At 43.6% G+C, this 27,460-nt stretch overlaps 1 protein-coding gene across 1 annotated transcript; it reads right to left on the minus strand.

Moving 5' to 3' along the window:
• Positions 1-304: 304 nt before the first annotated feature.
• PRKAB1 (protein kinase AMP-activated non-catalytic subunit beta 1) lies at positions 305-27,141 on the minus strand. The gene is made up of 7 exons (XM_068238722.1): positions 26,910-27,141; positions 19,022-19,188; positions 17,705-17,798; positions 9,756-9,870; positions 2,811-2,944; positions 556-624; positions 305-466 (listed from the first exon to the last, which is right to left on the minus strand). Exons 1-7 carry the CDS (start codon positions 27,051-27,053, stop codon positions 389-391), a joined length of 801 nt encoding a protein of 266 aa, XP_068094823.1. The 5' UTR covers positions 27,054-27,141; the 3' UTR covers positions 305-388.
• Between the last annotated feature and the right edge of the window lie 319 nt (positions 27,142-27,460).

Raw genomic sequence — 27,460 nt, forward strand, 5'->3', positions numbered from 1 at the left:
AGTGCTAAACATAAAACAGGGGTCTGCATTACAGTCCAAGCACAGCCTGACCCACTGATTCTAAAGAGGAAACAATGCTGAAGAATAACAGAAGCTGCAGGAGTATCAGAGACTTGCTAGTGCCGTCTCTTGCCCAACCCAGCAGGGCACTCCAATAGGTCGGGAAAGTGCTCATTTGAAATGGTTTCTACCCCTACTATAGCCTAGTAAATGTTCACATGAAACTGAGCAAATGCAGCCTTGTCAATAATAGATCTGAAGAGTGGACTGAGAAAATGCTCAACACGTTTCTGACAGCTATAGCTTATGTCACAAATATTTAATGCATTTAATATATAAAAAAGTGAAAAAGGCATATATTTCAGCGAGCACAGTCTATGGAGGCAACTCAGATGGGTTTATAAAGCAGTGTGGTGACATACTTCTTCTTGTAACGATGAGTAGCACTTAACACCATCACACCATCCTAAAAAAAGAAAAAAAACCACAAACGTCTAGTAACTGCTGATACAAGTGCATGAAATGCAATAAAATACAATAATAGAAGGAAGGTACCTTGATGGACAGCGCATAGAGGTGATTTAGCATTACATGGTTTGGTTCTGGGAGCAAAGCTGGATCACACTGTAAGAAAGTATAAGTTTTACTATTGATCTTATGAACAACAAAATTCAAGATTACCATTTTATTCCTCATAAAACGTTCTATGTTTAGCTGCAAACCTTCATCAAGGACATCTTAGAAACCTTTAAAGTGCATGTGTAGCATAACCACCACTACTAAAAGAAGAGCATTACCATCAAATTAAAGTATGAAAAGCTGTGGGGTCACAGACAACAACAAATGTTTATAACAAGTTACATCTCCTCTGCTCTCTTCAGACACTACACACACACACACACACACTTCCCCCTCTCCTCATGGCTCACTCTGCTATCTGATTAGAGCAGACTGCCGTCAGTGTAGAGTGAAAGGAATTTGATACAGTAAACAAAAAGATAAGCAAGTTAATTGTATACATCATTATTTACCAGCACTTCAAAAACTCTCAATCCCAGGTTAAAAATAAATAAATACACGTGGATAGTGTTCCTTTAACCTTCCTGGCGGTAAGCCCGAGCTCAGCTCGGGCTATGCCGCGCAGGAAGATATCTCAGCCCCTGGTGGGGCGATTTCCTCCATTTAAAATGCTGTACGCGCAGCTAGCACTTTGCTAGCCGCGCGTACAGCTTGATCGCCGCCGCTCTGCGGCGATCGCCCGTACGCAGCGCCGCAAGAGGCCCCCCACCAGAGCCCTGCACTGCCCGGACCAATGAGTCCCGGGCAGCGCTATGGGCTGGATCGGAGGTGTCTGACGTCAGGACGTCGGCTGACGTCCATGACGTCATTCCGATCATTGCCATGGCGACAGGAGAAGCCAAACAGGGGAGCGCGTTATATACGCGTTCCCGTTTGCTATTGATGCCGGCGACGATCGCACTAGAGGGACACATGCGCCCTGTAGTGGTGTTTCATGTAGCTACCACTCTGGTAGCTTTACATGAAACACAAAAAAAATTAAAAAAAAAAAAAAAGGATTTTTGCCAAAAAAAAAAAAATTAACCGCCTGGAGGGTTAACAGTGCCAATGTGGATGACCAGCTTAAAGAGGACCCAAATTAAAAATACAAGATTTCAGAAATAAAATCTATTTTCTAAAGTATAATAATAAATAGCAGCCTTTTTTCAGCTGCATGATGACACAAAATATTTTACATTTATTGGAGGAACCCCTCCCTTCCTCTCAAATTGCCGGGACAAAATCCGGCAAACTGGTGTAGTAGGTGGTATCCGGCAATGGAGGAATTACTAATGGCTGCCCCCAGTATAACCCTAGTTATGAAAAGAGAAGGGTGAAAAGCATACACTGAAATGTTCATAGGCTTGGAGTATTTATTTAATCTTTGTATGTATCAGAGTGGTGCAACTAAGTATTTTTAATAAAATAAATGTTTGGTTTGGGTCCGCTTTAAGCAGATAACTAAAGAGAGTACCAGGTGCTTCAGTTGCCCTGCAAACTCTTCAGTACTGCTGATTAAGTTCTGGCACATTCAATCAAATGTGAGTATCAAAATCTGATGCATTACCTCTGGTGAGAAGCAATTTTGGTTTAACTGGAGTGGAATTATATAGATGCAGAATCACTATCAAGTCTGAATATCCAATGAATGCTGAACTCACAAGAGCAGTTGACAAGCTGTCCTCCACCCCTCCTCTAAATGATGCCAAAGGGAGGGGTGAAGGATAAACACTGAAACCTCAGAGGAGGATGGTGCCGTTGGGGCAGATAACTATGACAGCAGCTTTAGTCAGTGTTCATTGGGCTACTTTAAGAATCCCTCAACCCCTTCTCCCTAAACTGGTCACACATGTTAACAAGGGAAATGGCGGTGAGGTGGGTGTGGTGTGAAGGTTCATGCTTGCTAAGGAGGGAGGGAGTTTTGAAACCTTTGCATAGACATAGGACTTTTTTTTTTTTTTTTTTTTGTTTAACAAATCTGGGACAGCTGAAGTGTTAGCTATGTAGGGTCTGTGTGCAGCTCTGCCTTACTTTCACACCTCATACCACCTGTGGCACAACAAAGCGTTTTTTTCCTGCTCTTCAGAGTGACTGCATGCATACTCCCAGTCTCCAGCTTTTTCCCTTTCTTCTAAATAAAACCAGACATCTAGGCATTTGGGTACATTTTGAGCAGGTTACATATTCAATATGAATAACAGTAGCAGACTGAATAGTCATCTACATGTTAGCTTTATTTCTAATATACTTACAGATATGCCTGTGTCTTTATTAAGAATTACTTGAAGCAGATGTGGTGGGAGGATAGGAGGGGATTTGTAGCGTTCTTCTAGTTTACAGTTGTAAGGCTCTTGCAAGTAAGGACCAGGGGGAGAGCTGGACAATTCTGAAAAGCAGAAGGGCACAAATGATCTATTATACAGTCTTAACTCTAGGGCGGGAGGCAGGTGTTTAATCTGGTTATAAACCATTTTTTTTTGTGTGAATACAACCATCTAAAAACACAAAACAACGTTCCTTGTGGCAATGGGTCTGGAGTTTCCCAGTTTGCACCATTAATGGACGCCCTTAGTAACCCAGAGAGAGACAGTACTATGCATAAATGAAAGTGGTTCCACATCTGAGCATACTGCATTATGGGCTCTCTTGCTCCACTTATTTTTTTATCTAAAGGGTCCTCCTCATCTCCCACATTTAAATAGATATATTCACATCAGTTTAAACAGATGACAACTCATGGCAATTTCTTGTAATAGTAGTACATTGTGTAACGATTGTTCCACATGACACCGCATGGGAATTATTACACAATTACAGGTGAAGGTTACACATTACTAGACAGAATAGGACTGAGGCACAATACGTGAATTGCAGCAAGTTTTGACTCACTGCACATAGTGTGCGTTTTATATGGGAACATGAAAGTCCATAGACTCATTTAATCATTCACACTACAACAGTGAGTTACTGTGCAGTGCATTTCAACTCGCGGGAGTTAAAACTCATGGAAATGGGTGGAACCGCATGGAGATGTACAGCAACTCACAAACCCATTCATGAGTTTATTCATGCATTTTAAAGGGACTCCGAGCAGTGCAGAAACTATGGAAATATGGACTTTTTCCTAAAGTCAGCAGTTCCATTCTGCTGAATGGAGCTGCTGACACTGGGGAAAGTGTCGTCCTGTGTAATACAAGTAACTATGGAAAGATGGATATCATTTTAAAGCTCTCTTTCTCCTCTTTCTGGCGACACCTAAATCGTCGCCCTACGCCTTTTAGTTTTCTCTATTTTCTCGATTGAAATCGCGGCCACGGCAATTTCAATAGCGAAAACTAAAAGGCGTAGGGCGGCGGTTTATATATCATTGGAAAGAGGAGAAAGAGAGCTTTAAAATGATATGCATCTTTCCATAGTTTCTGCACTGCTCGGAGTCCCTTTAATGCATTTCACTATCTAGTCTGAATGAGCCCTTAGGTCCTTAACCATTTCATAGCTATACCTGGTTTTTACCTTAGGAACAAGGCTAAGAAGTCAAAACTACTCTAGTCCATATTTAAAGGGAATCTGAAGTGAAAATAAACTAATGGGATGAATTGTATGTGTAGTACAGCTAAGAAATAGAACATTAGCAGCACAGATATGAGTCTCAAATTGTTTCCAGTACAGGAAGAGTAAATCTACATCTCAGTTATCTATGCAATAACAAAATACATATATCCAGGCACATTGCATCTAGTTAGGACATTAAATAAGTTAAGGAAAGGGAGGTGCTGAAGGGGGTGTGGCTAGAAAACAGCAAAAATCTATTAACCCTTCGCACTCTCACATGCAAATGTTCAAACAAATGCATTCACAGATTCACTCATCCAGGCACAACTGTTATCCCTACAGCTAAGTTAAAAGCCGGGGTTTTAGTTCACAGAAGAATGCATTCTTATGCTTAGTCACCTATACTGTGCAGAAGTACCCAGGTAAACATAGGTGTCCTAACTCTGGCCCTGTAACATGCATAGTGCAGACATGCAACCACATTCATTGCATCAAACCTATCAATGGATTAGGAGCACACATCCTGACGTCCTCTCCTGGGACAGATAGTGCATCTTACCAATCGCACAAGGGAGCTAACGTAATGTATCCCATGTGCACCATGCTAGCTGCGTGTGCAATTCGATCGCCGCCGCTCCCTGCCGATCCACTGCAGCCGCCCCCCCCAGAACCCGTGCACTGCCTGGCCATACAGTGTCAGGCAGCACTGAGGGGTGGATCGGAGTCCCCTTCGACGTCATCCCGCCCGTCGCCATGGCGACGGGGGAAGCCCTCCAGGAGACCCCGTTCTTTGAACAGGATCTCCTGATCTCCGATCACCTCCGGCAATCGGAGGGGCTGGGGGCTGATGCCGCTGAGCGGCTATCATAAAAAAAAAAAAAAAAAAACACGGCTGTGCTGCCCCCCGGATTGTAATAAACCGCCAGCAGGGTTAACCACTTCCCGACCGCCGTATGTACAATTGGCGGCCGGGAAGTGCACCCCGCAAGGACCGCCGTATTGACAATTGGCGGCGGTCCTTGTAGGGGCATGGGCGGAGCGATCACGTCATCAGTGACGCTATCCTCCGCCTCCGCCTGGCGCCGCTCACCCGCTGCAACATCCCGCCGGCTATACGGAAGCGCCGGCGGGATGTTAACCCCGCGATCGCCGCATACAAAGTGTATAATACACTTTGTAATGTTTACAAAGTGTATTATACAGGCTGCCTCCTGCCCTGGTGGTCCCAGTGTCCGAGGGACCACCAAGGCAGGCTGCAGCCACCCTAGTCTGCACCAAGCACACTGATTTCCCCCCCTGCCCCAGATCGCCCACAGCACCCATCAGACCCCCTCCTGCCCACCCCCCAGACCCCTGTTTGCACCCAATCACCCCCCTAATCACCCATCAATCACTCCCTGTCACTATCTGTCAACGCTATTTTTTTTTTTATCCCCCACCCTGCTCCCTGCCCCCTCCTGATCACCCCCCACCCCTCAGATTCTCCCCAGACCCCCCCCCCCAGACCACCCCCCCTGTTTACTGTATGCATCTATCCCCCTGATCACCTGTCAATCACCTGTCAATCACCCATCATCAATCACCCGTCAATCACCCCCTGTCACTGCCACCCATCAGCCTGCCCCTTGCGGGCAATCTGATCACCCCCCCACACCAATAGATCGCCCGCAGATCCGACATCAGATCACCTCCCAAATCCATTGTTTACATCTATTCTCTCCTCTAAACACCCACTAATTACCCATCAATCACCCATCAATCACCCCCTATCACCACCTGTCACTTTTACCTATCAGATCAGACCCTAATCTGCCCCTTGCGGGCACCCATTCACCCGCCCACACGCTCAGATTGCCCTCTGACCCCCCCCCTTATCAATTCACCAGTGCATTAATTACATCTGTTCTTCCCTGTAATAACCCACTGATCACCTGTCAATCACCTGCCAATCACCTATCACCCATCAATCACCCCCTGTCACTGCCACCCAACAATCAGCCCCTAACCTGCCCCTTGCGGGCAATCTGATCACCCACCCACACCAATAGATCGCCCGCAGATCTGACATCAGATCACCACCCAAGCGCAGCGTTTACATCTATTCTCTCCTCTAAACACCCACTAATTACCCATCAATCACCCCCTATCACCACCTATCACCACCTGTCACTGTTACCCATCAGATCAGACCCTGATCTGCCCCTTGCGGGCACCCAATCGCCCGCCTACACACTCAGATTGCCCTCAGACCCCCCCTTATCAATTCGCCAGTGCAATATTTACATCTGTTCTCCCCTGTAATAACCCACTGATTACCTGTCAATCACCTATCAATCACCCATCAATCACCTCCTGTCACTGCCACCCATCAATCACCCCCTGTCACTGCCACCCATCAATCACCCGCTGTCACTGCCACCCATCAATCAGCCCCTAACCTGCCCCTTGCGGGCAAACTGATCACCCACCCACACCAATAGATCGCCCGCAGATCCGACATCAGATCACCACCCAAGCGCAGTGTTTCCATCTATTCTCTACCCTAAACACCCACTAATTACCCATCAATCACCCCCTGTCACTGCTACCTATCAGATTAGCCCGCCCACACCCTCAGAATGCCCTCAGACCCCAGCCCTGATCACCTCGCCAGTGCATTGCATCTATTCCCCCCTCTAATCACACCTTGAGACACCCATCAATCACCTTCTGTCACCCCCAGCACACCTACCCATCAGATCAGGCCCTAATTTGCCCCGTGTGGGCTCCTGATCACTCGGCCAAACCCTCAGACCCCCTTCCGATCACCTCCCCAGTGCATTGATTGCATCTATTTTCCCCTCTAACTACCCCCTGAGACACCCATCAATCACCTCCTGTCACCCCCCTAGCACTCCTATCCATCAGATCAGGCCCAATACAACCTGTCATCTAAAAGGCCACCCTGCTTATGACCGGTTCCACAAAATTCGCCCCCTCATAGACCACCTGTCATCAAAATTTGCAGATGCTTATACCCCTGAACAGTCATTTTGAGACATTTGGTTTCCAGACTACTCACGGTTTTGGGCCTGTAAAATGCCAGGGCGGTATAGGAACCCCACAAGTGACCCCATTTTAGAAAAAAAGACACCCCAAGGTATTCTGTTAGGTGTATGACGAGTTCATAGAAGATTTTATTTTTTGTCAAAAGTTAGCGGAAATTAATTTTTATTGGGTTTTTTTCACAAAGTGTCATTTTTCACTAACTTGTGACAAAAAATAAAATCTTCTATGAACTCGCCATACACCTAACGGAATACCTTGGGGTGTCTTCTTTCTAAAATGGGGTCATTAGTGGGGTTCCTATACTGCCCTGGCATTTTAGGGGCCCTAAACCGTGAGGAGTAGTCTTGAAACAAAAATGACCTGTGAAATCCTAAAGGTACTCATTGGACTTTGGGCCCCTTAGTGCAGTTAGGGTGCAAAAAAGTGCCACACATGTGGTATCGCCGTACTCGGGAGAAGTAGTACAATGTGTTTTGGGGTGTATTTTTACACATACCCATGCTGGGTGGGAGAAATACCTCTGTAAATGACAATCTTTTGATTTTTTTACACACAATTGTCCATTTACAGAGGTATTTCTCCCACCCAGCATGGGTATGTGTAAAAATACACCCTAAAACACATTGTACTACTTCTCCCGAGTATGGCGATACCACATGTGTGGCACTTTTTTGCACCCTAACTGCGCTAAAGGGCCCAAAGTCCAATGAGTACCTTTAGAATTTCACAGGTCATTTTGAGAAATTTCGTTTCAAGACTACTCCTCACGGTTTAGGGCCCCTAAAATGCCAGGGCAGTATAGGAACCCCACAAATGACCCCATTTTAGAAAGAAGACACCCCAAGGTATTCCGTTAGGAGTATGGTGAGTTCATAGAAGATTTTATTTTTTGTCAAAAGTTAGCGGAAATTGATTTTAATTGTGTTTTTTCACAAAGTGTCATTTTTCGCTAACTTTTGACAAAAAATAAAATCTTCTATGAACTCACCATACTCCTAACGGAATACCTTGGGGTGTCTTCTTTCTAAAATGGGGTCATTTGTGGGGTTCCTATACTGCCCTGGCATTTTAGGGGCCCTAAACCGTGAGGAGTAGTCTTGAAACGAAATTTCTCAAAATGACCTGTGAAATTCTAAAGGTACTCATTGGACTTTGGGCCCTTTAGCGCAGTTAGGGTGCAAAAAAGTGCCACACATGTGGTATCGCCGTACTCAGGAGAAGTAGTATAATGTGTTTTGTGGTGTATTTTTACACATACCCATGCTGAGTGGGAGAAAGATCTCTGTAAATGGACAATTGTGTGTAAAAAAAATTAACAAATTGTCATTTACAGAGATATTTCTCCCACCCAGCATGGGTATGTGTAAAAATACACCCCAAAACACATTATACTACTTCTCCTGAGTACGGCAATACCACATGTGTGGCACTTTTTTGCAGCCTAACTGCGCTAAGGGGTCCAAAGTCTAATGAGCACCTTTAGGCTTTACAGGGGTGCTTACAATTTAGCACCCCCCAAAATGTCAGGACAGTAAACACACCCCACAAATGACCCCATTTTGGAAAGTAGACCCTTCAAGGTATTCAGAGAGGGGCATGGTGAGTCCGTGGCAGATTTCATTTTTTTTTGTCGCAAGTTAGAAGAAATGGAAACTTTTTTTTTTTTCACAAAGTGTCATTTTCCGCTTACTTGTGACAAAAAATAATATCTTCTATGAACTCACTATGCCTCTCAGTGAATACTTTGGGATGTCTTCTTTCCAAAATGGGGTCATTTGAAGGGGTATTTATACTATCCTGGAATTCTAGCCCCTCATGAAACATGACAGAGGGTCAGAAAAGTCAGAGATGCTTGAAAATGGGAAAATTCACTTTTTGCACCATAGTTTGTAAACGCTATAACTTTTACCCAAACCAATAAATATACACTGAATGGGGTTTTTTTTATCAAAAACATGTTTGTCCACATTTTTCGCGCTGCATGTATACAGAAATTTTACTTTATTTGAAAAATGTCAGCACAGAAAGTTAAAAAAATCATTTTTTTTGCCAAAATTCATGTCTTTTTTGATGAATATAATAAAAAGTAAAAATCGCAGGAGCAATCAAATTGCACCAAAAGAAAGCTGTATTAGTGACAAGAAAAGGAGCCAAAATTCATTTACGTGGTAGGTTGTATGAGCGAGCAATAAACCGTGAAAGCTGCAGTGGTCTGAATGAAAAAAAAGTGGCCGGTCCTTAAGGGGTAGAAAGCCCTAGGTCCTCAAGTGGTTAAACAAAATAATAAGAAACCAATTATCCAAAAATATAAAGAGATCAAAAATAAAATCAGCCCATAAATTCGTTGTGCATAGTAAAGTGGAATGCGTCTTGAACTAACTTATTGAAATGTTTTAAAGGGGGCTTAAATTGACAATCAATAAGAACATGTTTTCCTATTTCTTACATTTGCTGGTTGAGGAGTAGCACCAACATGCAACAATTGTTCAGATTGACACCTGGGGCTGCTATACATGATCTGGGCAATTAAGGTTTTGTGGCAAAGTTGTAAATCAACAAGACAGAAGGTGAAACATACAAATCTGGACTTCACATACCTGATCCATCTGAGCCTTTCTGTGAATCGACCATTAAAGCATCAAAGACTTCAAAATCTGTTTTCTTCACATTAATGACATTGTTTATCGTCCCCATCTGGCTAGTTACTACGGGCTGCACAGAGAAATAAACATGTTAAAATTTCAGTTCACCGTCCGTTTATAAAAAGGTTTTAAGCATAGGAGGTTATCGCCTCTGTCTGGATATCACCTTTTGAGGTATGTGGTCCCCTATACATTATTAGATTAATTGTAATCAAAGGTTAGGTTTTAAAATGCCAAAAATGGTAATTAGGTTACTGTATTTTTCGAAATAGAAGATGCATTTTTTTCTTCCCCAAAATTGGGGAGAAAAAAAAAAAAAAAAAGTCACGGCATCTTATATTGTAAATAGTCCCCGACTTACAAACACCCACCGATACGAACCACCAAGATGTCGGGAACTCCCTAAATTGTCCGTGTCCTCCACCGCTCCCCCATGCACAGATAAAAGCATCATTACACACAACCAGCACTAGGGGAACTGTGACACTGTGAACAATAATTGGGGGGAGAACATTTACAAGATGTCCCTGCACCAAGTTTAAAATTTTTTCCCCCCTACTTGTTGTCCTCTAAACCTAAGGGCATATTATAGTGTGGAGCATCTTATATCCCTCCCCCTCAAAAAACAAAAAAAAAAAAAAAAGTGGCTATTTTACCTAGCAAATTGTAAACCGCTAGCTAACTGATCAGTAATCAGTGGCTTTTATTCCCTAGAACAGATGCCATTTCCTGTGACAGTTGGTATTTGCACGTTAGAAAAAAAACACTTGGAGAGTGGATATTTCCATGTATGCAGAAAACAAATAAAAAGCAAATGCCACTCTGCAAGGCAGAGCTCCCATGATGCAAGGATTTACATCTATAGTAGGATCATCATCTGACTTCAGGACTCAGTGTCCGATTAGTGACATTGGCCAGGTCTGCTCAGGTGGAAAGTCTTACCATCTGTAAAATATGCAAGCAATACAATAGAGTTGTCCTGAAGTGCATCGCCACAAAAAAAAAAAAAAAAAAATTACCTCCATAATTTTCAAGTATTAAACAAGCTGTATTACACAGACATGCCTGTGAATATACTACCATGTTTCCAAATCACTGCTAGACCTCGGCATGTGCGGTTTCCTGAAAACGCTTACATTGGGGTCATGGAGATGGAAGTGAATACAGTTTCACCTATTGCATACACATTCCTGCATCACTAAGATCTGACTAATCCCTTCACCCTGTGGCCAGTGCCAGTAAAGGACTACTATTGTGAAAAATGGTTACATTTTCAATACATCTGTATGCATATTTACAAGTAGTACATTACAGGTTTTGGACCAGTCCATCTCCTCATAGGGATTCTCTGGGTTTTGTTTATTCTCAAAAGCACTTACTGAATGCCAAAACAAATAGGGAAGCAGATAGCTTTGTATAGATTCTTTCCAGGGAGTGCTTTTGTAAAGATTGAGGCTAGATTCACAGTGGGACGTTGCGTTTTCATGCCACGTTAAAGTCGCACCGCAAGCTTACAACGCAAGGCGCCCAAAAAGTGGCAACGCAGCGTTACTGTTGCATACAGCAGATACAGTAAAAAATACAGGCAATGAAAAGTATGCTTCCAAGTCATTACTGAGCATGTGCAAACAGTCCAACGCAGCTAATAACGTGTATAACGCACAGTATGCAGTACTTTTAGCGCTTTGAGTCCCCAGGGAGAAAAGCGCTATATAAATATTATTGTTATTGTTTTACTTAACGTGCAGCGTTAGGCACCAACGCAACGTGTGCACTGTGAACAGGGCATTGATTTTTCATTGCAGTGAGTTATTCTGCGTTAAATGCTGTTTTAACGTGCGACTTTAACGTCCCACTGTGAACTTAGCCTAAAGGAAATAGAATATCCCCCATGAGGAGATAGACTAGTCCAAAAGTTTTCTAATAGTCCAAAATCTGATGTATTCATTTTTTACTGCCAACTGTAAGTGACAGCAACAAGGCAGGAAATTTATAATTCATTTTATTCTCAGAAAAATTAACTTCCTATAAAAAGATGTGTACACATGTATTTTACATTTAATTATTCACGATAGTTGTCCTTAAAAAAAAAAAAAAAAAAAAAAGTGGAAGAGAATGTAAATCACCTTAAAAAGTGTACCAGAGCTGAGTAAAAATAAGTGGGGTAAGAGAAGAAAACAACAGTACCTGGCATCAAATGCAGCAGGGCAGACACACCGGAGCTGGGACTAGGGTTGCAACGGTATTAAAATCCATGGTATGATAACCGTCAAAAAAAATACCACGGTATGACGGTATTACGCAATTATTCTCATTACAATTACCCTTATAAAATGAGAAAAGGTCAAAGTTGAACAAACTCTTCTTTGTTAAACCCTTAAGGGTTAGGGTCCTCCTGTCATGCTTGAAATATTTACTCTTCTAAAATGTCAAAAAAAAAAAAAAAAAAAAAAAATACCAAAAGTAAATCTCAATCCAAAATTGCCAACAGAGCAATTTGATATTTTGTTGGCTGTCATTCTCCCCGTGTCACATGACTGCCTATGGCAGAGAGGGCAGATAATAAGGCCATTGGAAAGCACAGTAGGTTAATATGTCTGCTTCCATGAATCAGGAAGTAGAAACTGTGCAGATTTATTTTAGGATTTGTATCAGCTGTAACTCACTTCCACAATCAGTACGAGAGGCTCCCTCCCTGGACAGCTTTAAAAAAAAAAAAGGCTAAAAACTCACCTCTTTTCCCTAGCCTTTGAGACTGCATAATGCAGGGTCACAGCGCTTTGAGTCCCCAAGGAGAAAAGAGCTATATAAATATTATTGTTATTATTAACAAAGAGAAATTGCTGTTGCATATCTTTTTGAGCAGAGAGGAGGACGTTTTGAGTTCAGGTTTACTTTAAAAATGCTGGTGGTGCGTTTCACTATACACCTTAAAGTGTACCAGAGACAAAGCATAGTGAAAGTTTTATACATACCTGGGGCTTCCTCCAGCCCCATCATCCCTGCCACGCCGCCATCCTCAGCCTTTTCTATCGCTGGTACGGAGTCCCGTAACTTCAGCCAGTCGCGGCCAGTCTGAGCATGCGCACTGCGCTCCGGCGGAGAATAATATATGCAGGCGTAGTACTATTTCTGGCCGCGACTGGCTGAAGTTACGGGACTCAGTACCAGCGATAGAAAAGGCTGAGGATGGCGGCGTGGCAGGGATCTGTGCGCATGATGGGGCTGGAGGAAGGCCCAGGTATGTATAAGGCCTCTTGCACACTGCAAGCGATTCCGATTCAGATTCCGCTTTTTAATCAGTTTTTACATCCAATTCAGATTCCGATTTGCAGTGTGCAGGGAGCAAACTGCAAATCGGAATCTGAATCGGATGTAAAAACTGATTAAAAAGCGGAATCTGAATCGCTTGCAGTGTGCAAGAGGCCTAAAACTTTCACTATGCTGTGTCTCTGGTTTCCTTTAAAGGATACCAGAGCTGAAAAATATAATGCAAATGGGGGGAGCGGACATTTATTAAGTGCAGTCCTGGGCTGAGCCGCAGCAGAGGATTTCTTTGCAAAGTAGGGGGACAGAGGAGAACAGGGGGGGGGAAAGGTGGGCATGAGGACTCATCATGACCCATCACACAGACACACATACATACATCAGGCAAACACACACACATACATCACACAGACACACGCATCAGGCAGACATCCATCCATCAGGCAGAGATCACACACACACACACACACACACACACACACACACACACACACACACACACACACACACACACACACACACACACACACACACACACACACACACACACACACACACACACACACACACACACACACACACACACACACACACACACACACACACACACACACACACACACACACACACACACACACACACACACACACACACACACACACACACACACACACACACCATAAATATACACACTGGCTGCATTCAAACACTGCACCTCTCCCACAGCAGCACTGCTTATCTGCAGTCATAGCTTCAACTCCACGTGCAGTGTGTCTTTCTCTCTCTTTCCTTCTCCCGAGCGGACGGCAGTGTTCATTTTCATGGGGGGAGGAGTGCTGGCTATTCCTTTGAACACTGATCTGTATCAGTGTTAAGCTCAACTCTGCAGTCGGGGGAGGAAGGAGACTGCGCGCATCGAGCAGGAGGGAGAACGGGCTGTAGCCTTTTCTCATTTAGTGTAGTTATTTTGGAAAGAATCACCTGCTGTCTCCCCCTCTGCTCGTGGTACAGTCCACAATATAAAAAAAACAAAACAAAACAAAAAAAAAAAAAGCAGATACATTCCCGGGGAAAAAGATCTCTGTGTGCACTCCAGCCGTGCCATCACAGGACGCACTTCACCACCCAGGGCCTGCACACGTCGGCAAGCCTCCCGAAATCGGGAACTAGCTTTGGGAGCTTGCCTTCCTAATTTGGAGGGAGACGGAGAGCAGGACAATGCCGGAGCGGTGGATGCGGAATTGCAGCCGAAACCGGTATTGCCTAAAAGTGCACGGTACGGTTACCATGCATTGTAAAACCGTGATATACCGTAATACTGGTAAATCGCGGCAACCCTAGCTGGGACACAGGAAGTGCACATCTGAAGTATTCCGTAATCCAATAGAATAGAAGGCAGAGACCGGGGCACCACGCCTTCAAAATTCCTTTATTCCAGTGGGGGGAAATAGCAGGTACACAGCAGTGGGGGTAACAAGTGCCTGACCGTTGTTTTGCTGGTTTAAACCAGCTTCTTCAGAGGCAGAGTGTACAACAGACATCTTAACAAAACGCTCCTTTAATACTGAGGTATAGTTCACAGTATGTATGGCCAATAGGGGTTATAGCATGGTTGAACTCAACAGGGCATTTTGTCGTGCTGATGGTCTAGAAAGGATCAACTTGCTACAACGCAAGATTCAGAAAAGTACCCAGAAAGAGCAACGTGCCAATCAACCCCTTACATGTGTGTGATTTCACCCCAATGGCAGATCAGATAAGGTCTGCCATTTTAAGCCATTGGCACATTTTACAAGAGGATTCCCTTTTTGGGTTCTATGCTCAAACCAATCCCCTGATCTCATTTCGACGGGCTAAAACGATTGGTGACACCGTCACTAGAAGTGAATTCAGGAGAGTAAAGTCCTCAAAATGGTTGCAGAGATTTATCCCCAGTGGAAATCATAAATGTGGTAACTGCAACCACTCATCAGTTTAAATCAGGACGTAGTGTACAATTGGGTGGAATAATACTTACCATCAATGATTTCTTGCATTGTAGATCTTATCATGTAGTGTATTGTATTTTATGCAGTGCAGATGGTTCCTTTTACATAGGACAGACCACCAGGGCACTTTGTACCCGTTTTCAGGAACATGTAAACTCGATAAAAACAGGAGTAGGTGCAGGCAGATTAAACATGTAAGAGAACAGAATGGTAATGCAGGATGTTTGCAATTTCTAGGTATTATAACAGTTCCCCCACCTCGAAGAGGAGGTAATCGTGAAATAATGCCCTTACAGCAAGAGGCTAGAATTATTTTGTTAACAAAAGCTTGTGGCCCACGAGTCTTAAATGATAGAAATGAGCTGCATTGTTTTCTAAGTCCATACTGATTGACCCCCGCTAAATCCTGTTATGACCCATGCAGATGAACTTTGGTTTATCAACTGGGGATCAGATAACTGTATCGTTTTGCTCTTTAGTGAAGTCTCCTCAAACTTGTTGTATATAGAAATGTCTATAGTAGAAGCTTTGTTTACTGTTTTTAATTCATCTATTGTTGTTATGGATTAAGAGAGCGAGCAGTGTTTACATTCAGGATTGGGCATGTTCTATTTTGGGTAGGCGAAGCCAATGACCAGTCAGAGCCGTGAGACTTGGATGCGGGGAGACCCGCTGCTCGCCTATGGCTAGAGCTTCTCACGTGACTATGAGGTAGGCTGCGGCCGCCCATTGCGGAAGTTATTCCGCATTAGATGCGTTCCATGTGTCTACGCCTGCTCGCACTCTTCCTGACTGAGGATAGGATGCGGTCCCGCCCCACTCAGAGTTGATTGGGTGGCTCTGCTTCCAATGACACAAGGCCCTCTGGGTAAGTCATGGCTGTGAACAGCGATTGGCTGTATGCTGGATGACTGACTAATAGAGAGGCAAGGAGGCAGTCCATGCCGCCCATTGTCCAATAGGTTGTTCTACTTGTGCAGAGGGGATGGGAGGGGCCAACTGACCTATACCTCAGTATTAACCAGCCGGGCGGTATGGACGAGCTCAGCTCGTCCATTACCGCCGGAGGCTGCCGCTCAGGCCCTGCTGGGCCGATTTGCATGAAATAAAAAGCAGCACACGCAGCCGGCACTTTGCCAGCCGCGTGTGCTACCTGATCGCCACCGCAACGATGCGCCGCGTGCAGCGGCGAAAGAGGGTCCCCCCAGCCGCCTGAGCGCAGCGTAGCCGGAACAAGCAGTTCCGGACAGCGCTAAGGGCTGGATCGGAGGCGGCTGACGTCCATGACGTCACTCCGCTCGTCGCCATGGCGACGAGGTAAGCGAAACAAGGAAGGCTGCTCATTGCAGCCTTCCTTGTTACTTCTGGTCGCCGGAGGCGATCAGAAGAACGCATCCGGAGCGCTCTCTAGTGGGCTTTCATGCAGCTAACTTTCAGTTGGCTGCATGAAATAGTTTTTTTTTTTTATTAAAAAAAAAAAAAACCCTCCCGCAGCCGCCCTGGCGATCTTAATAGAACGCCAGGGTGGTTAAAGGAGCGTTTTTTAAGATGTCTGTTGTACACTCTGCCTCTGAAGAAGCTGGTTTAAACCAGCGAAACAGCTGTCAGGCACTTGTTACCCCCACTGCTACCGTATGTACCTGCTATTTCCCCCACCGGAAAAATGAAGCAATTTTAAAAAGGAGTGGTGCCCCTGTCTCTGCCTTCTATTTTATCTGAGTAAAAATAAGTATTATACATGCCTGGGGCTTCCTCCAGACTCATCCTCACAGATCGCTCCCACAATCAATGATAATTCTGGTGGTCTTTTACACCAAGCCATAGATAATTGCCATGGCTTTAAGGAATTTATATCAACTGTAGACAAAAGTTGGACAGTTCAAAATAGCTTGTATTCCAGGGATATCGGTTTTGTACTAAAAGTGGTGGTCTTTTTACAATACTGATCAAGTCATTACTGTTCAATGCAGAAAGACAAAACCATTAGTCATCTTCCATTAAGAACTTAAAGTGAACCAAGCGTTATTTTTAGCACCCAGGACAGCTCAATAGCTCATTACAAATGCATGCCAACAATGTGGCTCATAAGCAAAAATAACTTACATTTTACCTCTTCTTTTAACTGCCATTATTAAAAAGTTTCGCAGAGGCTTTTTACCCTACTTCCGGGGACTGCCCGATCGCAGAGGTTTCAGGCAGATAAGGACTGATGTAATTATTTTACTGCACACATTAGCAAGAGCAAACAAAAGCTTTCATCAGCAGGCGGTTGGGTAAATAGGACACTGGTTCAAAGAGTTTACAGAAGTCACAAATGCCATCTTTACACCGTCCCCTGGATAAATAATGGTATGTATGCATGCATGCATGCATGCATGAGAAAGTGGTGCTTGGCTCCCTTTAATGCAAAGTCCAGTGTTTGGTTAGTTGTATCAGAACAAAAGTAAAGACATGGAACGTATTACAAAATCCACATAAAAAAGGATTACTTGTTTCCTTAAAATTCAGGTTTCATTTTAAGTTACTAAAGTAAGGAATAATAGAGCTTTAGTTTTGGCACCAATGTAACATGGCATGTCACAGTAAAGTAGACAGACCTCTTACATTTGTGTTCCAAGTAACTCCAGAGAAAATATGAATGCACGTTACCTCAGCAGGATCATGTGTCCACTGGCCATCAACAAAAAACTTGTACTGGTGTTCACCTTCTGGAAGATCCATTATTGCTACAAAGTTGTTGTGGCTGCAACATACAGGAAACTCATTTCAAGACTCAGACAATGTTACAGTTCCAACAAAGGTAAAAATGGCTGACCTGCAACCAATAATTTATATATTTTGGTTCTTTTTGTTTTACATAGCATGTTTAGTAATAAGGTTTGTTTGGTCTTTTTTTTTTTTTTTTTTTTTTTTTGACCCTTACATGCTCTCCTAGGAGTTTTAGTTCACTATAAACTTGCTGGCCAATCTGTAACTAAAAAAGGTACACCTTAATATAGCAGACATCTGACATAGTCTATCTTTGTGCATATCTATGCTCAAGGATCCAGATGCATAACCAATGCCCAGGCAGTTGAGCAAAAAGTGAGGAGTTCTCCACAGCAGGAAGCAGACTGTGGAGCTTCAAATGTTTTTACTGTGGTAAAATTTACTTCCCTCATTTGTCCTACAAGGAGCTGCCGTCACTTCCCTAAGATTGCCACCAGGAGCGCAGTCACAGAATCCGGGGACCCTGCGTTTTTATGGAAGTGACAGCACCACCCTGGAGGACAATGGAACAGCAGTGCTGGACCAGATAAGATTTCTAGGGGCTGTAAAGAATGCCAGGTAAGTAACGTTTAAGGTTTATTTTTCACCTCAGTTATGCTTCAAAAGACAACTGAAGTTAGAAGAATATGGAGGCTGCAATATTTATTTCCTTTTAAACAATACTAGTTGCCTGGCAGCCCTGCAGGTCTATTTGGCTGCAATAGTGTTTGAATAACACCAGAAACAAACGTGACTAATCTCGTCAGATCTGACAATGTCAGAAATACATCATGTTAATGTTGGCATTCAGCAGTCACAGGGCAAGCAGCAGGAGAAGATACTAACCCGATACAAGATCAACTACACAGATAGATTAGCTTGCATGGGAGATATAAGCAAACAACTGTTACTTTATGGACTACTCTCTGGAATGTGTGGCCCAAGAGGAGTGGGCCACATGCAGCAAATAAAAACCTGTCAAAGCTCTAGCTCTTTCAGTGTGTGGCACATTTTCACTGCCTCACAATGTGAATAGGCTAAGGGATGAAACATATTCTGAGAGTGGGCTTTAAACCTGAATCTGGAGGGTTTATTGCACTAGTGACAATTTCAGTTTGGGCAAAAAAAAAAACCCCCACAATACATACAGTACATTAAAAATAAGCAAACTTATAGAAGTCATAGCTCATACGATTCTACACAGAAAGTGAGTCATACCTTCTTATAAGAGGGATTTTCCCCCAGTTGTTAAATGATCCAGCTAAGTAGATTTCTTTCCCTCCTCCAGTCCACCGAAACACTGTTGGTCGAGCTTGAGTTGGAGCTTTATCACTTACTTCTAAATCATGTTGCCATGCTAAGAATTCATCTTTCTCCATTGGAGCCTAAACAAAAAGCAGGCTAGTAAACACAGAATAACTAAATACCGTACAAAAAACAAACACACTCACACACTCACACACTCACACACTCACACACTCACTGGTTAAAAAAAAAAAAAAAAAAAAAAAAAAAAAAAAATATATACTTTAGGGGCTCAGCTTTTTTTTTTAATACGCATGTCATGAGGGTAGATTACTGTTATTTATGCCAATAAGGGCAAATAAGAATACTAGGGACATAATTTAAATGTTGTAATTACAAGGATGGCTGGTGTCTGATTACTTTTTTCCTTCTTGTTCCCTTTAAAGAGAACCCGAGGTGGGTTTGAAGATTATCTGCATACAGAGGCTGGATCTGCCTATACAGCCCAGCCTGTGTTGCTATGCCAAACCCCCCTAAGGTTCCCCTGCACTCTGCAATCCCTCATAAATCACAGCCATGCTGCTGACAAACAGCTTGTCAGAGCGGGCTGTGTTTATCTCTATAGTGTCAGTCTGCTGCTCTCCCTGCCTCCTGCAGAACTCCAGTCCCCGCCTGCATCCCTCCCCTCCCTGCTGATTGGAGGGAAGGGACAGGGGCAGGGACCGGAGCTATGCAGGAGGCGGGGGAGCAGCTGAGACTGACACTACAGATGTAAGCACAGCCTCACAGCATGGCTGTGATTTATGAGGGATTGCAGAGTGCAGGGGGACCTTAGTGGGGTTTGGGATAGCAACAGAGGCTGGGCTGTATAGGCAGATCCAGCCTCGGTATGCAGATAACATTCTTTAAACACACCTCGGGTTCTCTTTAAAGAGACACTGAAGCGAAAAAAAAAAAAGATGATATTATGATTTGTATGTGTAGCACAGCTAAGAAATAAAACATTAAGATCAGATACATCAGTGTAATTGTTTCCAGTACAGGAAGAGTTGAGAAACTCCAGTTGTTATCTCTATGTAAACAAGCCATTAAGCTCTCTGACTAAGTTAGGGCTGGTTCAGACGGACGCTTGCAGAGCGTTTACTGCCAGCATTCGGGGCTTGGCGTTAAACGCTCCCATTCAAGTGAATGGGAGCGTTTGTACCAAGCTTCTACGCGCGTTTGCACGAACGCGGCGTTCAGGTCCCGATTTTCATTGGCGTTCAAGGAGCCCCTGGAAGCTACATGTTGCTTCCAGGGGTGGTTAACTGCAACAGGTAATGTCCCCATAGGGGAAGAAAAAACGCGACTGCATGCGAACGCTGCTGAAAGCCCGAACGCATTGCAGCCGCGACGCCAACGAACGCGACGCCTCCAAACGTCCATCTGAACCAGCCCTTAGTCGTGGAGAGGGCTGTTATCTGACTTTTATTATCTCAACTGTTCCTGGACTATTTACTTTTCCTCTGCTAGAGGAGAGGTCATTACTTCACAGACTGCTCTGAAAGACTCATTTTGAATGCTGAGTGTTGTATAATCTGCACATATTATAGAATGATGCAATGTTAGAAAAAACACTATATACCTGAAAATAAAAGTATGAGAAAATTTTCTTTGCTGCTAATCTTCTAGTAATTATTCATAGTACACAACCAATTCACTATATCATATTTTTTTTTTTCGCTTCAGTGTCTCTTTAAAATGCTTAGAAAAAAAATAATTCTTAGCAAAATGTACCACTCAAAGAAAGTCCAATTTGTCCTGCAAAAAACAATATATAGTGTAGTAGTGATAAAGTTATTGGGAGGAGCATGAAATGTGAAAATTGCTCTGCTTTTTAAGGGGAAATAACCTGTGGTAGGGAAATGGTTAAAGTACAGCAGAGAATTGCACAGATAAGAAATTCACTTGTTTTGAAAAGCTTCTTATTGTGACCAAACCGTTACGAGCAAGACAAGCAACATGGTTGTCCTAGCCATGAAGCTCTAAAAAATTCTGGAGATAAAATTGCATCTTTGCCTTCTCTGGCTAATATCTACCTCACACCACTAAGTAAGGCTGAATGATTTTTGGTTTCAAACCGAAAATCGTGATCAGGCCCAAGACGATCTTCAGATCATCAAAGCAGCAGTTTTTGCTGCTGCTACATACTCTGCTCCTGGCCCCCTCTTCCAGTAAAGTTTCAATTCCGTATGGCCTCACCGCATTGCATAGCCGCAGGGTGAGCCGCGGTGAAGAGACTGCGAGTGTTGCCTAGTAACACTGGCCACCAGGAAGTGATGTCACACTTCCTGGTACAGGCCCAGAGTTACTATGCGAGCACTCGCTCTTCACCACGCCCCCCCTGCGGTTATGCAATGCAGTTAGGCCATATGGAATTGAAAAACTTTAAACTTTACTGGAGCTGAGGCCCAGGAGTGGAGGAGGGGGCCAGGAGTAGGGTATGTAACAGCGGCCATCTTTGCCAAGGGGGAATCTGCCTATATACACGAAAAGGGGTGGGAGGGGATTTGGATGGCTAACCTGTACTGTGGCACCTATACACTGGCTAACCCGTACTGCTGCACATATACTAGCTAACCTGTGGTGCAGCACCCATACTGGCTATCCTGTACCACTGCACCTATAGCTAGCTAACCTTTCCTAGGGCACCTATAGTTGGCTAAACTATCCTGGAGGCACATATGTGGCTACCTATACTGGGGGAACTCATACTCACCATCGGTGTGCTGATCCATCGTTGTGCATTGAAAATCGTGAATTAAATCGAAATCACAATTTGACAGAAATCGTGCAATTCAAATCTTTTCCTAAAATCGTTCAGGCCTACCAGTAAGCATTATTGCTGCCTCTCATGGCACCTTGGGTTTGTACTAACTTCTTCCGCAGGGATCCACATGTCTGTGCAGACATGACACTAGCCCAGCGCTGGGCAAACTACAGCCTGCAGCCCGGATGCGGCCCATGTGCACTGTACATCTGGCCCGTCAATAGGTGGATGGATTCTCCTCCCCCACCCTTTCTGCAGAGTCCTGGGTGGGCAATTAGAGAGACTACAGGTAGTGAAGGGGGGGGGCAGAGAAATAGAGGAGGAGGCCTGGAATGTTAGGAATGCAAACCGCACTAACTCAGGCCTGCACTAGCCTCTGTAGGCTAGCAACCCGTTTGACTGCTATGGAGTGTGGAGGATGGACGTTACACGGTGCGGGAGTGGTAAAGGAGAGAAAGTTAGGGACTTAAATTGCACTTGGACAAGATGATCCAGCAGTCTAGATATCTCACCAGTGAGAATCAGTAACCTCCGTGCCCAGCGTTTTACATAAAGCTGCTAGCGTGAAAACAAACATCAATGCCAGAGTCAGGAAGCTATCTCTTCTGGGCAGTTATTCCAGCAAGGATAGTGGGGGCCTGCCAGAGTCCACTTCTGGCTTAGTGACAGTTATTTTATCAATTAGCGCCATTCCCAACAGCACCCTTTTCTAACCTTTACCTACCCCATCACTTCTTCCCAGAGCTATGGTGTCAGTACAAAAATAATCCAACTTCGAGTTTATGATACCACGACTCCTCTAATTAACATAACAATCTTGTTGACTGAAGGTAACATAAAAGACATTTCATTACTGCCAAAGTGTGATATTTTAAAGCTATAAGATGACTCAGGTCTGGGAGCGAGGACATGGCAGCAGGGGGCCTCCGACCGGCGGGGTGGCAATTGAGGAATTAGGTTTTTGGGTCAGGCTGCAGACCCAGGGGATGGTCGGGGCCCGGTCCAGACCTTTTAGCTAGCAAATGGAGCACAACGGGGGAAAAGGAGGATGCAGACAGCGTCCCAGGAGGTTTATATGGAAAAATAGGTCATTACTTTTTTTTTTTTTTTTTTTTTTTTAACTCACTCCTGTAAAACCCAACAACAGTGCATATTATGTGCATATCTAGGTACAAAAGGTAGTGAATCTGCTGAGACTGATTATCCCACCTGTGATTGTGTGGTTTCCTGCAAAACATATAGGCCTAGTTTACACCGCAAAACACAATCGCTAGCACTCAGTGACCGATTTTTTAATGGATCCCAAAACAAATGCTACATGCAGCACATTTGTGATTTTAACAAAATCGCAATGCTGCTGTGGGCACACCCTCATAGGGCTACATTAGCCAATCGCTTTCCGAAACATGGGCACTGGTGAACCAGCCTGTACGTTTGGTCAGCCTTGACGAAAGGCTTGGAGAACTCTAAAAACACACCTGTAAAATGTATGCATACATACAAGGTGTTCGTCCCAGAGTAAATTGCACTGTAAATGAATTATTTCTTGTACAGATGCCACTTTCGGCAGGTATTAATTTGACAGCTCTGAACCCATTTCTGAGGTTTTGGACTAGCCCAAATCCTCATGCGAACATCTCAGTTCCTTTAAAAAGGACTTCTTTGGCATAAAAAAACAACAAAAAAAAAAAAACCACACACACACACACACACACACACACACACACACACACACACACACACACACACACACACACACACACACACACACACACACACACACACACACACACACACACACACACACACACACACACACGGCTTCTATCGGCCACCTGGAGCTGTAATGTCCCGCGCCGTCCTCCTCCGATGCTCCGTTCCCGGTCTAATCACACGAGTGATTACACTGCTGCATGGCCGCGCGTGTGCTCGCTCCCACATCAGAGGAGGACGGTGTGGGACATTACAGCTGCAGGGGGGGGGGGGGGCCGATGGAAGCTCCAGGTAAGTGGCAGCTTGTTTGTTTTTTTTAGAATGCCACAGAACCCCTTTAATGGGAATCTGAAGTGAAAATAAACTTATGAAATACTGCATTGTATGTGTGGTACAGAGAGATTATATATATATATATATATATATATATATATATATATATATATATATATATATATATATATATATATATATATATATATATATATATATATATATATATATATATATATATATATATATATATATATATATACATACATACATACATACATACACCTCTATCATTAGTAGCAAAGACACAAAGTCCTATATAGTTTCCAGTACAGAAAGAGTTAAACTTCAGTTATCTATGCAAGAAAGCTTCTCTGAGCTCTCCAACCCAAGTTAGGTCACAGACAGTCCTATTTTAGACGGATTTAGATAAGATTGTACTGCAGGGGGGGGTTCAAAGGGTCTGTCACTCTGCTCTGTTTCATAGTTTCAAATACAGTGTGGTTTGTAATTGCAAATATGAGAGAATGATCCAATGTTCTATAGATTTAATTTTTTATAACTGAAAATAAAAATCTGACTTCTTTGCTACTAATGTTCTATCAATTATCTGTACTACACATACAATTCAATATATGTCATAGTTTGTTTGTTTTTTGCTTCAATGTCACGTTAAAGTGAATCTGTAGCTAAAATAAAAAACACAGATACTCACCTAAAGAGAGAGAAGGCTCTGAGTCCTATAGAGCCTCTCTGTTCTCATGGTTCCATCATTCCCCCACAGGCTTCACGGTTCAAATCTGCCACCATGGGAGACATTGGCAGTCTTCGGAAGCACTCAGGCAGCTCTGTATTGCACTCGCACGTGCACAGTATGGAGCGGCCCATCTTTGGAAACTCAAGTGCTTCCAAAGACTCCCGAAGCACACCCAACACGGGTCGTAGACTGCTAACAGGGGAGCCTGTGGGGGAACGCGGGGACCGGGAGGAGATCAGAAAGGCTCTATAGAACACAGGGCCTGTCCTCCTTAGGTATCTTTTTTATTTTCACTTCAGACTCCCTTTAAAGAGGAACTGTTGCGAAAATCTTAAAAAAATTTAAAACACATACAAATAAGAAGTACTATTCTCCTATGTTGCTGTCACTTACAGTAGGTTGTAGAAATCTGACATTACCGACACGTCTTGGACAAGTCCATCTCTTCATGGGGATTCTCAGCATGGCCTTTATTCTTTATAAAGGCATTTCTTGAAAATATTTATACACTGGTGCTGGTCAGCCTCACTGCTCACCATACACTTCTTTGGCAGTTGGATAGAGCAAGTGTGTAAGTGCTTTTAAAAATAAAGAAAACCCTGAGAACCCCCATGAGAAGCTGGGCTAGTCCAAAATCTGTCGGTAATGTCAGATTTCTACTACTTACTGTAAGTGACAGCAACATAGGAGAAAAGTAATTTATGGCTCATTTTACTCTGGAAGAAATGCACTTATTTTTATAGGTTTACATGTATTGTAAATTTTAATATTTTCATGACAGAGGTCCTTTAATGCTTTTCAAAGCGAGGCTTTATATAAAAACATTGGCCGTGCCAAGTGCCTTCAGGGAGTATACTTTTAAACAGGGCTGTAAAGTCAGTACAAAAATCCTCCGACCCCTCACGTTAGTATTCCACCAAATCAGACTCCTCTAATTTGCATATTACAATCTTGTTGATTGAAAGTATTTAACAAGAAATGCATCTGCCAACGCTTAGGAATTTTAAAAGACAACTGAACTGAGAGGGATACGGAGGCTGCCATATCCAGGTGATGGAAGAGGACAGCGAGGGACTGATTAGCCTGAAGGGGACTGGAGGAAGCCCCAGGTATGTCTAAAAAACAACAACAACAACAACAACAACAACAACAACAAAAACACACACACCACACACTTATTTTCATCCGTCTCAGTACCCTTTAATTTGTAGTCACCAAACTAAAAATTTAACATATCAAATTATTTGATTTCATGAGCAAAATGAGCATACATACATCTATATATCTATCTATCAGCACAAGTAACTATTTTTGATTGGTTTATTTCATTTCTGTGGGCTAAGCACAGCTATTTCTGTATATAATTTATGCTGACTAGTATCTGAGAAGCACTTTATCATATTTTCTATTTTAATTACGGTTTAAATTGATCAGGAGTCTGTGCCTTAAACCCCCCCTCCCCCCCCCCCCACCCCAGGTACTCAAAATTTGCACCGACTCCTTGACTCCGACTTCACAGCCCTGTTTTTTAAAATACTTGTAAAAATTGTAAGATACTTGAAAAAGGAGAAAAAAGCGGCAGTGCGTGCACATCTGGCTAAAAATGTCACTTTTATTCCAATAATAAAATCCAGCATATTGCCTTGTGAATAAAATCCATTCACAAGGCAATATGCATCACAACAGAGAGAGGTACAGGCAATGAGAGGTCTACAGCTGTTTTGTGCCGTGCATAGCGTTGCGTGTCATCATCACCACCTGTACCTCTCTCTGTTGTGATGGACATTGCCTTGTGAATGGATTTTATTATTGATGGCATAAAAGACATACATTTTAAGATGAGTACAAGGAGCACAAGTAGGACATGCTTGGGATGTGGTAATTGTTCATTTCACACTTCTGGTACTGATCATTTCCAAAAAAAAAGCCATAAATGAAGGCTGAAGTATAGCACACAGCAGTACATGCTAATAAGCCCTTGCAATGTATAAAAAAAAAATTCTCTGGGAGGTAGAAATACAGTTTTAGACGTATGTTTTCACAGTAGTTACGTTATTATGTTTCAGTAGGAATGAAAGGCGATGGGGAGCAAGGAGGAGAGACGTCAGACTATTGTTCAGCTTGGCTTGTAGGTCAGTGTATAATACTGGAGGTTTTGAACCTTGTCCCTCACACACCCAGATGTGTCTGTCTATCACTGCAGGCATCACAGGCAGGGCGCTCAGGAATGTCACAGTGCATGGAGCTCTTCTAAGCTGCAGCGATGGCACTGGAGGAGCTCAGCTGACACTTTCTCGCTCATCACTCACCTTGCTTTCTTCGGCTGTGTACATGTCTGCGTCCTCCGGGCTGTCCATCAGAATCTTCGCCCGGTCATCCCCTTTGGTGGCCCCACCACCACTGTCCCTTCTCCCCTTCAGGGGCCCCGGCCGCTCGCTGCTGGTGTTCCCCATCGTCAGAACTAGACAACCTAGGCTAGCAGCCGAAATGACTTTATTTATGCTTCTTCCACTTCCGCTTCCTGTTTCCTGCAGTGAAGGAACACTCCGTGCGTTCCACGCCTCTGAACTGGCTGGTTCAGGGTCACTGCATTGACATTATCAGTACTGTATATGGGTTGGAAGCCAATGATGTCCCTCGACCGCCACCTTCTGGCGATTGAGTTGTTTGGTTCTTCAAGGTATAGTATAGAATGAAAAAGTAAGGCGAAGCATTTATGCACTTCATGATTTTTTTTCTTTCTGTTTTAATGAATGAGGCAACAGCATTCACTGAGGGTAGGGTCACACACACGCATGCAGAGATGGATTAGGATGTAATGGGGCCCTAGGCAAGGTAGTAGATATCAGGGCCGGGCCGA

This window comes from Hyperolius riggenbachi, chromosome 1 (assembly GCF_040937935.1).
Source record: "Hyperolius riggenbachi isolate aHypRig1 chromosome 1, aHypRig1.pri, whole genome shotgun sequence".
In the NCBI taxonomy this organism is placed as follows: Eukaryota; Metazoa; Chordata; class Amphibia; order Anura; family Hyperoliidae; genus Hyperolius; species Hyperolius riggenbachi.